The sequence below is a fragment of the Rana temporaria genome, chromosome 4, assembly GCF_905171775.1.
Source record: "Rana temporaria chromosome 4, aRanTem1.1, whole genome shotgun sequence".
Taxonomy (NCBI): domain Eukaryota; kingdom Metazoa; phylum Chordata; class Amphibia; order Anura; family Ranidae; genus Rana; species Rana temporaria.
In genome coordinates, this window is record NC_053492.1 from 298,077,664 (window position 1) to 298,090,950 (window position 13,287).

The 13,287-nt window shown below is 43.1% G+C and overlaps 1 protein-coding gene across 1 annotated transcript in view; it reads left to right on the top strand.

The window, feature by feature from the left end:
• The first annotated feature begins 1,304 nt into the window (after positions 1-1,304).
• The window catches only part of SLC35D3 (solute carrier family 35 member D3), a 48,469-nt gene continuing 36,486 nt past the window's right edge, over positions 1,305-13,287 (top strand). The window contains exon 1 of the mRNA XM_040350505.1: positions 1,305-1,956. Coding sequence (XP_040206439.1) covers positions 1,521-1,956 — 436 coding nt within the window. The 5' untranslated portion in view covers positions 1,305-1,520. The remainder of the gene's footprint in view (positions 1,957-13,287) is intronic.

Below are 13,287 nucleotides of genomic sequence, written 5' to 3' on the forward strand. Positions count from 1 at the left end.
ATTTATTATTCCTATTGGGATAGATTGATTGTAAAATAAATTGATCATCTACTGAAGTGCGTATGGCCACCATAAGACATGAAGTGTGTTTCTGGCCAGGTGGAAAAGAAAGCCTAATGCTTGCCATACACTCTACGAAAAATCATCCGAACGAACTTTCGAAAAACGAACGTTCGGGCGTGAGTGCAAACGTTAGTGCCATCATGTAATGACCGATAAATTGTTCAGTGGACATAATTAAAACATTTTTTTTTTTTCATATACCTAGTGCAGACAGTTCGGACGAGAAACACATTAAACTTTCGATTTATCGTTCGTTCGGCAGAAAATTTCCAAACTTGTTTTTTTGGCTCAAAAACGTCCAAACGATTATCAATTTTGTGCCCATTAACTGTTCGAAAAATGAACGAACTGTCTGAATGACCGAATTTCGGACGATTTTTCGTATAGTGTATGGCCAGCATTGGCACATGCGCAGTTGATACCGATCTTCATGGGATACAGATCTCCATGCTACACCGGCAGTAAAGCTTTCAGGCATCACAGCCAGTTTTCTACTGCGCATGCGCACTTTCTGAATGTTCCCGCCATCTTCTGGGACCAATGTGTGACCCAGAAGGCAGGGGGGGGGGAGGAGGGTCTGGAGATTTCGTAGAACGCCGATCAGTGATCTTACCCATGAGTGGGAGTGGGGAACTTGTTAAAACCCCCTTTCCCCCCAAAAAATGGGTGCAAACACCTCTTTTTGGCGGAGTTTTGCTTTAAGAATTGAAAATCTGCAATATATTACATTTTAACCTTTTTTTATCTCAAATCATGTCTAAACCTGGAAAGGCTGTGAAAAATGTGCCATCAGACTAAATGGCAAATGAAGGCATTTCTGGGGGTCAATAGTGGATTTGATTGCCTGCTCTGGGTCAATAGCTGCCTTCTATTGTCTGGTGACCTCTGCCTCTCTAGTAATTTATTGGATCTCCATCTTCCTAGGGTCCCCCTGTTTAATGGATTAGGACAAGGCAATTACTTTAGAGCTCTGAGCCCCTATGATCCTGCTTTGGGGTTGCAGCAGACCGCTCCTCTCCTACAAGGAAAGCCTCTTTCTTCCCGAATATATGTACAGTAAGCTTGACTCATCAATGGCAAAGGGTGAAGCGCTACTCCCAATAATTAAGTAAATGGAGTCTGCATATGCAAACTGGTCCTAATGCGTCAGTGTGGAGGAGGGGTGAGGCACTCCGGAGACAGATCCTATACACACTACAGTTTTGTCCCCCCTATTGATCATTTTCATCCAGGGAGTTACTTTTTTATTTATTTTTCCCCCCTCCTCGCCTTTCCTTCTTACTCCTTTCTAGCATCGGGGTGGTGGTGCTGCAGCTGCAGTAGAAGAAGGGTGATCAGTGGGTAGGTAGGTACAGTTGGGTGCACAGGCAGACTGTAAAGCATCAGGGGATTCCCTTCGCAGCCTCACCGCATAGGAAAGTGTTTCTTTAGTGCTCCAGGGCTGCGCTGGGATAAGGATGCAAATGTGCAGGGGACGTATGCTGGGGATCTCAGTGGCCATAGCACATGGGGTGTTCTCAGGTTCTCTGAACATCCTGCTCAAGTTTCTCATCAGCAAGTATAATTTCTCCTTCCTCACCCTAGTGCAATGTATGACCAGCTCCACCGCAGCCATCACCTTAGAAGTTCTCAGACGCTGTGGCAAGATCTCGGTGCCCCCATATGGCTTGAGTCTAGCTCGGGTGTTCGCTGGGGTCACCATCCTTTCCACTCTGCAGTCCAGCCTCACCCTGTGGTCCTTAAGGGGGCTCAGTCTTCCCATGTATGTGGTCTTCAAGCGATGTCTGCCTTTCGTGACTCTCTTAATTGGAGTACTGGTGCTAAGGAACGGGATCCCTTCCATAGGAGTCTTGGTGGCTGTCTTCATCACCACCTGTGGTGCTGCTTTGGCAGGTAAGTGATCCGCTCCTTCACTTTATCCATCACGTTTCTGATTTAGATTGCCCATACACTGATCTGATTGTACAATCAAGCTCATCACACTCGTTCCTTTAGATCAGGGTTGCCAACTGTCAGTAAATGTACAAACAGTTTGTAAAGTCCGTAATTTTTGCATCTGACCATAAATGTCCATGGACAGACACATACAGGGGGTTATTTACAAAAGCCAAATCCATTTTGCACTACAAGTGCAAATTACAAGTGCTGAAATTGCACTGAAAGTGCACTTGGAAGTGCAGTCGCTGTAAATCTGAGGGGTAGATACAGTATGAAATGAGGGGAAGCTCTGCTGATTTTATTATCCAATCATGTGCAAGCTAAAATGCTGTTTTTTATTTTCCTTGCATGTCCCCCTCGGATCTACAGCGGCTGCACTTCCAAGTGCATTTTCAGTACAATTTCAAGTGCAATTTGCACTTGTAGTTTGCACTTGTAGTGCAAAGTGGATTTTCGTTTCGTAAATAACCCCCACAGACTATACGTCCATAAGGCTGCATTCACACCTATGCATTCACCATGGTTTCCTATGGAACACGTTCTGTAGTGCAAATCTGCAAAATGCAAAAAGTACAAAAAATGCATAGATGTGAATCCACCCCAATGGACATTTATGAACAGATGCAAAAATTACGGATTTTACAAACTGTTTGTACATTTACTGAAAGTTGGCAACCCTGCTTTAGATCTACCGACAACTAGACTGAATATAAGTTGATTGGATAGTTTAGGTAGGTCCTCATATTGTATATTTTTTGGTAAAGTTGAGTGTTCAAGGATTTTATGGTTAGATTGTAACATGGAGATTAATGAGAGAACATAGGACTTTTTAGGCACACCAGTACGCAATATTGAAATTAAATTATCTTTGATACGTCATATAAAAAAAGTGACAAACAACTGGCTTAAAATTCACAGTAATGTATACTGCGTGTATGATAACGTATACACCACTCATACATCCATAGGTGTGCGCAGCCTATTGCATTAGGGTGTGCACACCAAAGCTCAAACACACATGCATGCGTAATATAACATATATGGCAGTGGGCAAGTCAGTAGGGCTTCGTCAGCAGGGCAGAGATCGGTGTCAGTAGTTTATCTTTATTTGTATTATTTTTTTTTTACAATTTTATTTTATTTTAATTTTATTTTAATATTTTTATTTTTTTATTTTTTTTAGGAGCCCTGTTTGGGGGCTTTGGTGAAATATCAGTGGTCTAAACAGACCCCTGATGTCTAACTTTTGAGACAGAGAAAGGGACTGAGGACAGAGATTCCCCAGTCCCTTTCTCTGCAGCCAGGCAGCAGGGGGAATCTGCATAGTACAGGGTGATTAGGGTGTGCCCAGACACACCTTACACCCTGTGTGCGCACGCCTATGCATACATCAATCATTGCACTACATACAAAATACAAACAATCTATACGGTAGGATTCATTCCAGCGTGGTACTGTAAAGTTGTGGTGTAAAGTACAGTAAAACCTTGGTTTGCGAGCGTAATTCGTTCCAGAAACATGCTTGTAATCCAAAGCACTTTATATCAAAGCATTTTTTTTACAGGGTATAAAAGAGAAGAGAGGCGCCTCTAAGTGTAGCAATAAGTTGATGAATGTTGTACCTTCATTATATGTAACCATATTGCTACACTTAGAGGCTCCTCTCTTCTTTTTTATACTCAGTTGTGACATGACGCTACTCTTATATCAAGACATCGCTTGTATATCAAGGCAAAATGTACTAAAACATTTTGCTTGTCTTGCAAAACGCTCTCAAACCAAGGTTTTACCTTACATATAATCAGGGCCGTCTTAATAGCATCATGGGCCCCTGGGCAAAGTAATGCTCTGGGGCCCCTACAATGGAGACAGTGCAGGTAAACAGAAGTCAAGTAGGTAAGAGGTAGGGGATATCTAGGGTGAAGAGGGGTCAGAGTGCTGGGGGGACATCTGGGATATAGAGGGCAACCCAGACTGCCCCAATTTAATTTTGGGGCAGCCCGGGCTTAAGGACAAGGTGCTTTGGGGAAAGGGCAGGGGGCCCCCGGGCAGTGCCCAGGTGTGCCCTCTCATTAGGACAGCCCTGCATACAATCTATACAGTAGGACTAATTCCAGAGTGGTACTGTAAAGTTGTGGTGTAAAGTATCTTGGTGATACAAGCTAGAATTTTCAATTCGATTGTAACATGTATACTGACCCTAAAGCTTGGTTCACATATATGTGAATTGGATGCGTTTTTTTTAACCATAGGCAATTTGCATAACATGTGAATCGGATCGACTTTCAATGGAGCCGGTTCACACATGTCCGGGGCAGCCGCGGTGCGTTTCTGAAAAGGGTCCTGTGCGATTTTGGGTCCGGTTTAGGTGAAAAATTTGCACCTGAATCGCACCTGAACCGGTGATCAAAACCGCACCAGACTCCGCACTGCAAACTGTAAGCGGACATGTGCGAACCTAACCTGAGAGTTCCCAAAACAATGTAATATGAGGACAAATCTAAATCAAATAAAATTTAGGAAGGTCCTTCTGTTACATGGCAGGTCCAAGCCCCCGATAACCCCGGTGTGGCTTTGTAATCGCGCTTCTTCAGCGCAATTTCAAAGCCACACATCGGTGAAACAGAAGTCTAGGCAAAATCAGCAAAAAAGTAGTGCAGGAACCTTTTTCTGAGTCGCAGCTATTCAAACTCTTCCATTGCCAACTATGGGGTGCGACTTGGAACTGTCACATCCCATGAGGAATCGCACCGGTGTGAACGGGGGCTACAGGTGATTGCACATCAGATTGTAAGGTGTATGGGCAACTTAAGTTGCAGCTTTAGGCTTAGATTCCTTTCAGCTAGATAGGTCAGGTAAGGTACCGATTACTGACATGGTGCTCTGGTTTAAATCATTTTACAGCAGCACCTGTCCAGATTTTATCACTGTGTAACTATAGCAGATGTTACATGCTAGCATGAGAGGGGAGGGTTCCACCCTGTATATACAGGAAATAATTCTAATGCTATCCATACACAGTGCTATAAAGCATTCAATCGAAATTGCTCAGTCGCATAAATCAAGCTAAAAATGAATGACATGGCAAGCATAATTCATGTGTGCCCCTTGATAGATTTCATACATAAATTGATTGCATCAAGTCGATCAGACAGAACAGGTCTCTTTTTTTTACTCCCAAGCAATCGCAAGACCCTATACAATTGATTTTTTTTCCCACCACAGCTGAACGAATTGGGTTGATCGAACCAAGTCACTTTCTGTCGCCGATTGCTCAGCCATGCCATTGTTGCTTTGCTCAGTCAATGTCCGATTTGAATGGTTTGCTGAATCTGACATCGATCGCTCAGTTTTCGACCAACATAAAGCTCACCACGCACACTGCAATCTGACTGTACAATCAATTTTAGATCTAGAAAAACAATATAATATGCTGACCTTCCTAATCTATCCAGTTTATGTTAATATAAGCAGGTAGGCTCTTTTACTACATAGCTGTTGGTAGATGTAACAGACATTGTACAACCAGATTGTAATGTGTGTGGTGAGCTTTAGACTCCAGGACAGTGATACGCTGCAGTACTCAGCTATGGTAGCTTACATACAGTGTATCTAAACATAAAAACAAACATTGAGAGTATTGCAGCTTACTTGTTCTTAGATGGGTGGCTTCTTAGATTTTCTTTTTTCATACTTTTTTTTTTCCACCTAATAATCCTGATGTTATTATTTTTTTCTGAACTGGATGGATGTGTCTTTTTTCAAGCAGATTAATTATATAACTATGTAACCTCATTACCTATCCTAGAGCGACTACCCTACTGAGCAGCGCTATCACCATAGGCGTGCGCACAGGGTGTGCCAGGTGTGCCTGGGCACACCCTAATCACCCTGTGTGGTGCAGATTGTCCCGAATTATACTGAGTTAAACCTGCACTAACGCACAGAAAAATACAGCATTAAACGACACATAACACACTGAAATATACAAAGTTAAACGTGCACTAATGCACAGAAATATGCTGCATTAAACGTGCAGTAACACACTGGAATATACTGAGCTAAACATGCAGTAATGCACAGAAATATACTGCATTAAGCGTGCAGTAATGCACAGAAATATACTGCGTTAGGGTGCAGTAACGCACAGAAATATACTGCATTAAGCGTGCAGTAATGCACAGAAATATACTGCGTTTAGCGTGCAGTAACGCACAGAAATAGACCCCTGATATTTCACCAAAGCTAAAAATAAAAAACTACTGACACTGTCCACTGCCCTACTGACACCATCAGTATACTGTATATACACATGCAAATATGTTTGAGCTTTGGGGTGCACACCCTAATGCAATAGGCTGCGCACACCTATGGCTATCACCCTAGAACAGGGAGTGTATTAGGGCTACATAACACTGTATTAGCACTACATGACATCTCCCCTCTCTTCTACATAAACAAGGGAGGTGTTTTGTAGTCCTCGGGAATCACAGAGAACAATGCTAACTGATAACAGCAGATTGTACATGAAGTTATCAGCTCATGAGATTAATGTCCAGAGGAACAGATTTTTTTTTCTGCACCTGTAGAACGGATGCAATAAAACACTTCAGTATAGTTAAACAGACGGAGGGAGCAAATAAGAGAAATCTATTGATGGAGTTTACATACACTTTGCGTTGCAGCTTTAGCCTCATTTCAGCTAGATAGGTCAGGTGAGGTACCGCTTACTGACAGGGTGCTCTGGCTTAAATCATTTTACAACAGCACCTGTCCAGATCTGATCACTGTGCAGCTATAGCAGATGTTACAGAGACATGACAGGGGAGTTTCCACTCTAGGACACACAGAGTGATACACTGCAGTATTCAGCTATGGTAAGTTAAAACATATCGAAACCGAAGGACAAAAATGTATAGCATTGCAGCATACCTGTCCTTAGATGTGGTGCTGCGTTAGTTTTCTTATCCACACTTTTCTCTTTTATTTTCACCTGGTAATCCTGCCATTAACTTCTGTCCTAGACTGACAACCGTACTGAGCAACATTGTTGCTATAGGACAGAGAGTTTGTTGGGACTACATAACACCTCCCTTTTGTCTCCATGACAGGGGGAGGTGATTTGTAGTCTGTGAATATAGCAGAGAATAATGCTAACCGGTAACAGTCCAGGGGCAGTGAGCTCAAGAAGTTATCAGCTCACACGATTTCTGTCTAGATATTTATTTATTTTTTACAATTGTTAAACAGACAAGGCTAATGAGAGAAATTTATTGTTAGAGTTTACATACATTTTATGTCTCCATAACCAGTGCAGGGATTACCTGTGTTATATTGTGGCAGTGAAACAGGAGATTTACTAAAACTAGTGCACTCAGGATCTGGTGCATCTGTGCATAGTAACCAATCAGCTTCTAACTTTAGCTTGTTCTATTAAGCTTTGGCAACAAAGAGCTGCACCAGATTTTGCACTATAGCCTCGTACACACGTACGGTTTCCCGGCAGACTTTTTACCGCCGAGAAACCCGAGGGAAAAACCGAAAACCTGCTCGGTAACTTTTTCCCCCTACACACGACCGAGTTTAACGACAGGAAAATTGCCATGAGAGCTTTGGTCGGGAATCCCGGCCGTGTGTATGCTCCATTGCAATGTTCCACATAGGAAAACTGCTGGGTTAAAAACCGCCGGGAATCCCAGCGGGAAAAAGGAGAGCTGGTTCTCTTTTCTTTCCCCGGCAGTTTTCCTGTCAGGAAAGCTGCGATGGAGCATACACACAGCTGGTTTTCCTGGCCAAAAGCTCTCATGGCAGTTTTCCTGACGGGAAAATCGGTCGTGTGTACGAGGCTTTCAAGTTTTAGTAAATAAGTAGAGATACTAAGTAGCCGTTGGCTTTTCTCACAAACACAGCCCTTGTTCTCCTTATGTTGGGTATTGTCTTTCTGGTTAGCAGTCTAAATCACACTTTCTCAACCTTTTCAATACAGAGGAACCCTTGGAAAAACTTTCCAGTTTCAGGGAACCTCTACTAAGTGTTACTATAGCTACAACTCATGATACATTTGTATGATGGTCAGTGGGAAGAATGCTCCTTACACTTGTGGTCATTGGGAAGAATATCCCCTTTGTCAGTGGGAATTTATCTGAGAGGCAGAAATTGGTCATTGCTCAAGGAACCCCCAGCAACCTTTGGAGGAACCCTAGTTGAGAAACCTTGGATTAGTGTGACAGTCAGTGGCAAGCATCCTTGCCACTGACTGTCACTTGTGGACATTGGGAAGAATAGCAAAAAAGATAACTGGTGTCAGTGGGAACTTATCTGAGGGGCAGAAATTTTCCATTGCTCAAGGAACCCCCAGCAACCTTTGGAGGAACCCTAGTTGAGAAACCTTGGATTAGTGTGACAGTCAGTGGCAAGGATGCTCCTTACACTTGTGGACATTGGGAAGAATAGCAAAAAAGATAACTGGTGTCAGTGGGAACTTATCTGAGGGGCAGAAATTTTCCATTGCTCAAGGAACCCCCAGCAACCTTTGGAGGAACCCTAGTTGAGAAACCTTGGATTAGTGCAGTGTTTCTCAATTCCAGTCCTCAGGCCCCCCCAACAGGTCAGGTTTTCAGGATTTCCATTATTTTGCACAGGTGATTTGATCAGTTTCACTGCCTTAGTAATCACCACAGCCTTTTCATCTGAGGGAAATCCTGAAAACCTGACCTGTTGGGGGGGCCTGAGGACTGGAATTGAGAAACACTGGATTAGTGTGACAGTCAGTGGGAAGAATGCTCCTTACACTTGTGGACATTGGGAAGAATAGCAAAAAAGATAACTGGTGTCAGTGGGAACTTATCTGAGAGGCAGAAATTTGCCATTGCTCAAGGAACCCCTAGCAACCTTTGGAGGAACCCTAGTTGAGAAACCTTGGATTAGTGTGACAGTCAGTGGGAAGAATGCTCCTTACACTTGTGGACATTGGGAAGAAAAGCAAAAAAGATAACTGGTGTCAGTGGGAACTTATCTGAGGGGCAGAAATTTTCCATTGCTCAAGGAACCCCTAGCAACCTTTGGAGGAACCCTAGTTGAGAAACCTTGGATTAGTGTGACAGTCAGTGGGAAGGATGCTCCTTACACTTGTGGTCATTGGGAAGAATATCCCCTTTGTCAGTGGGAATTTATCTGAGAGGCAGAAATTGGTCATTGCTCAAGGAACCCCCAGCAACCTTTGGAGGAACCCTAGTTGAGAAACCTTGGATTAGTGTGACAGTCAGTGGCAAGGATGCTCCTTACACTTGTGGACATTGGGAAGAATAGCAAAAAAGATAACTGGTGTCAGTTGGAACTTATCTGAGGGGCAGAAATTTTCCATTGCTCAAGGAACCCCTAGCAACCTTTGGAGGAACCCTAGTTGAGAAACCTTGGATTAGTGTGACAGTCAGTGGGAAGGATGCTCCTTACACTTGTGGACATTGGGAAGAATAGCCAAAAAGATAACTGGTGTCAGTGGGAACTTATCTGAGGGTCAGAAATTTGCCATTGTTCAAGGAACCCCCAGCAGCCTTTCGAGGAACCCTAGTTGAGAAACCTTGGATTAGTGTGACAGTCAGTGGGAAGGATGCTCCTTACACTTGTGGACATTGGCAAGAATAGCTAAAAAGATAACTGGTGTCAGTGGGAACTTATCTGTGGGGCAGAAATTTGCCATTGCTCAAGGAACCCCCAGCAGCCTTTCGAGGAACCCTAGTTGAGAAACCTTGCATTACTGGGACAGTCAGGCCCCGTACACACGGCCGAGAAACTCGACTAGCAAAACACATCGTTTTGCTCGTCGAGATCCTCATGAAGCCGCCGAGGATCTCGGCGAGCCAAGTTTCCTCATTGACTAACGAGGAAATAGAGAACATGTTCTCTATTTGGCCCGACGAGATCCTCGTCGGTTTCCTCGGCCGAAAGTGTACACATGACCGGGTTTCTCGGCAAAATACGGCTCCGATCGAGTTTCTGGCTGAATTCTGCCGAGAAACTCGGTCGTGTGTACGGGGTCTCAGTGGAAAGAATGCTCCTTACACTTGGCTAAAAAGATCAAGGGTGTCAGTGGGAACTCGAAGAACCACTAGCAACCTCTGGAGGAACCATAGGGTTTCCACAGAACCCTGGTCTAAACTGTGACAAACTAGTTCCTAGGGACACGTACTGATGTTATGATAAAACAAGCTATTCATCAGCCTTTCTATAGGGGGAAATGTTACATTTTCATCTTCTGCTTGCTTTGTCATGAATTGCATGCACCAGAAAGCAGCGGGTTAACACATTACTCAGCCCATTATTATTTAAGATTTTTTTTATTTGTAGCTTGCAGAAAGAATTTGTGTCTTTTTTAATGACAAGAGTTACTTGGCTATTGTGTGTAATTTCGAGTTTATTATATTCTCTGTCATCATTATGTAATACAAAAAGAGACATTTGCAGCGTGCTGTAACCCGTGGCAATCAGCTTTTAGCTCTGACCACTTTGATGAAAGGAGAATTCTGATTGGCTACTATGGATTGCTGGAAATCAAACTATTTTTTGAATAAGCCCACACATTGCAAGTCAGCCAGCGCCTGATAAAGCTGGTGGTACACTGTAATAAATCTTTGTCATGTTTTATGTGTTTCCCAGTCTCCCCCGCTGCTCTCATGAAATCACCGATTACCCTGCCTGCTGATGAACATTATATTTATTATGTCAGAGTGTACTGTATTTAAATCCTAGATTTCTCTTTTATTATGCAAATGTTTCAAATCACTAAGAAGCCTAGCTTAGTATATATTTTTTGCATGCTTCTAAATATATTTTTTTGATTTAAAGTCACATTGATTAAAAAGTGTAAAGTCAGAAAAAAATTATTTTAGTTAAAAAAATAAAATAATAAACAACTTAAAATATATCTACAACCATTTTTTTTTATTTGGTTTTGGAGGGAGTTTGGAAGAATCAGAAGATTTGTTGAGGTTTTTTTGCTGTCTGTGTACCCATTATAGAGAGTCATCTCTCAATGTCTAATGTTACTGGGACTTGAAGTAAGGAAAGAAAAAAATGTTTGAGTTGTCACAAGAACAAGGATAGGGGGAAAGATCTTACAATGGGGATATCTCTCCTGGTGACAACTATCTAAGAGGAGATTTACTGACTCTGGCGAGATATTCTCTTCATTTCTGTTGTGTCTACAGAACATGAAGTGAAGGGGAATCTTGTGAAAAAGACTTAAGCCCTGTACACACGCTTGGTTTTCTCGGCGGTAAAAAGTCTGCAGAGAAAACCGAGGGGAAAGCCGAGAACCCGGCAGGAAAAGTGCCATGGAGCTTTGGCCGGTAGTCCCGGATGTGTGTATGCTCCATCGGCACTGCCTCGCAGTGTTTCCCATAGGTAAGTAGTATATCTGGCGGAAAAAAAAAAAAACGTCGGGAGTCCCGAAGGGAAAATAGAGAGAAGGTTCTTTATTTTCCCGCCGGGATTCCCGGCTGTTTTCCTGGCGGGAAAACTGCGAGGAAGCATACACACGTCCGGTTTTCCCGGCCAAAAGCTCTCCTGGCATTTTTCCTGCCGGGAAAACCGGACGCGTGTATGAGGCTTAAGATGGCAAAAAAAAACTAATAAAAAAACAACTCTCTACTCTATTCAAAGAAAAAGAAAATTTTTTAGGCTTAGTTAGACCTTAAACAACTGTAATTGAACATATGCTCTGCTCAATTAACATATACAAATAATTGTGATGTTTTTGGTATGTACACATTTTGACCAGTGAATGACATGGGTAGACCCAGGGGTATGTTCAGGTAATCTTGTTCTAATTCATAACTGTCATCATAGGTGTGGACAGGGGGTGTGCTAGGTGTAACTGGGCACACCTTAATCACTATACGCAGTGCCAATTACCCCTATTGCCCATGTTGATCCCGTCCCACAGTGATGCTGGCTTCCCTACTCGCCCCCCAGCTGCTGAGGGGAATGTTTCAGGATGGAGAGTGGGGGAGGGGGCTAGTAAATATGTAATCTACCAGCGCCTTACTTTTCTAAATAAACACAGTGAACACACTCACTCACTGTGTTCATTCATAACTGAAGCATAGTAAACAGTGTTTGTGAATGAACAGAAAGCCGCTCAGCACAGAGCACTTCCCATTCATTCACTGTTCCATGCAGGTGAGGCTGCAGAGAACAGCACATGTGTTTGAGCTTTGGGGTGCACACCCTAATGCAAAATGCTGCGCACACCTATGACTATCATGTTCTAAATCACATCCATAATGTTTACATCGAATACCCTCTAAAAATGTGTGTATTTGGAATTTTATAAGTTACAAATGATACAAATGTATCCCTGCTAAGCTGTGATTTCCATTGATTCATCATGAGTCATATGGAACCCGGATGTTGGTGGTGGTGACAGTAACTAAAGAAATGCTCAGTATCTATCAATGTGAACAATTGTTAAACACATGCTACAAGCTTTGAGATACTTTGAAGCCATGTACACACACATTGGTGAAAAAAATAGAACCTGTTTTACATTTTTCCTATGGATAAAAAACCGACAGAAAAATCTGATCGTCCGTGTGGAACTCTATCGGAGAAAAATCCACGCATGCTCAGGATCAAGTCGATGCATGCTCGGAAGCATTGAACTTCATTTTTCTTAGCACGTCATAGTGTTTTACGTCACCGCGTTTTGGCACGCTCAGATTTTTGACTGATGGTGTGTAGGCAAGACTGATGAAAGTCAGCTTCATTGGATATCCAACCAAAAAATCCATCAGATTAGATTCCATCAGATATCCGATCGTGTGTACAGGGCTTTAGGCTTCCTGATCTTTAAAGAAGTATGGGCAAAGCTGATTTGACCCTACTTCTATAGATCACAGGAGTGCAGTTAATTCTCCACTTTTGTGGCCCATTTTTAGTTAAAACCCGCTGTCGGCTGACATCACTTAACTTGTCCAGGCTGGAGCAAAATGCCAACTCTACAGTTGGGATCCACCCAGATGCCTGTACCAACAGCTGGATGAGCCTCTCCGCTGTGCCACTGGGAGACTGAACCAGCTGCTCCTCCCCTCCCCAGCCCAGTGCTCCAGTGAGCCCTGGAGGGGCAGAGCAGAGAGTGGTGACTGACAGTGACTGCTCTCTGCTCAGAGCGGAGGGGAGAACTGATCCATCAATGGTGTTTGATCGCTTAGTTCTAAGTGCAGAGGCAGTGGGGGACAGATGCAGCATCGGATCAATGCTGCAATCTCCTAGTTGAGTGTATTTTTT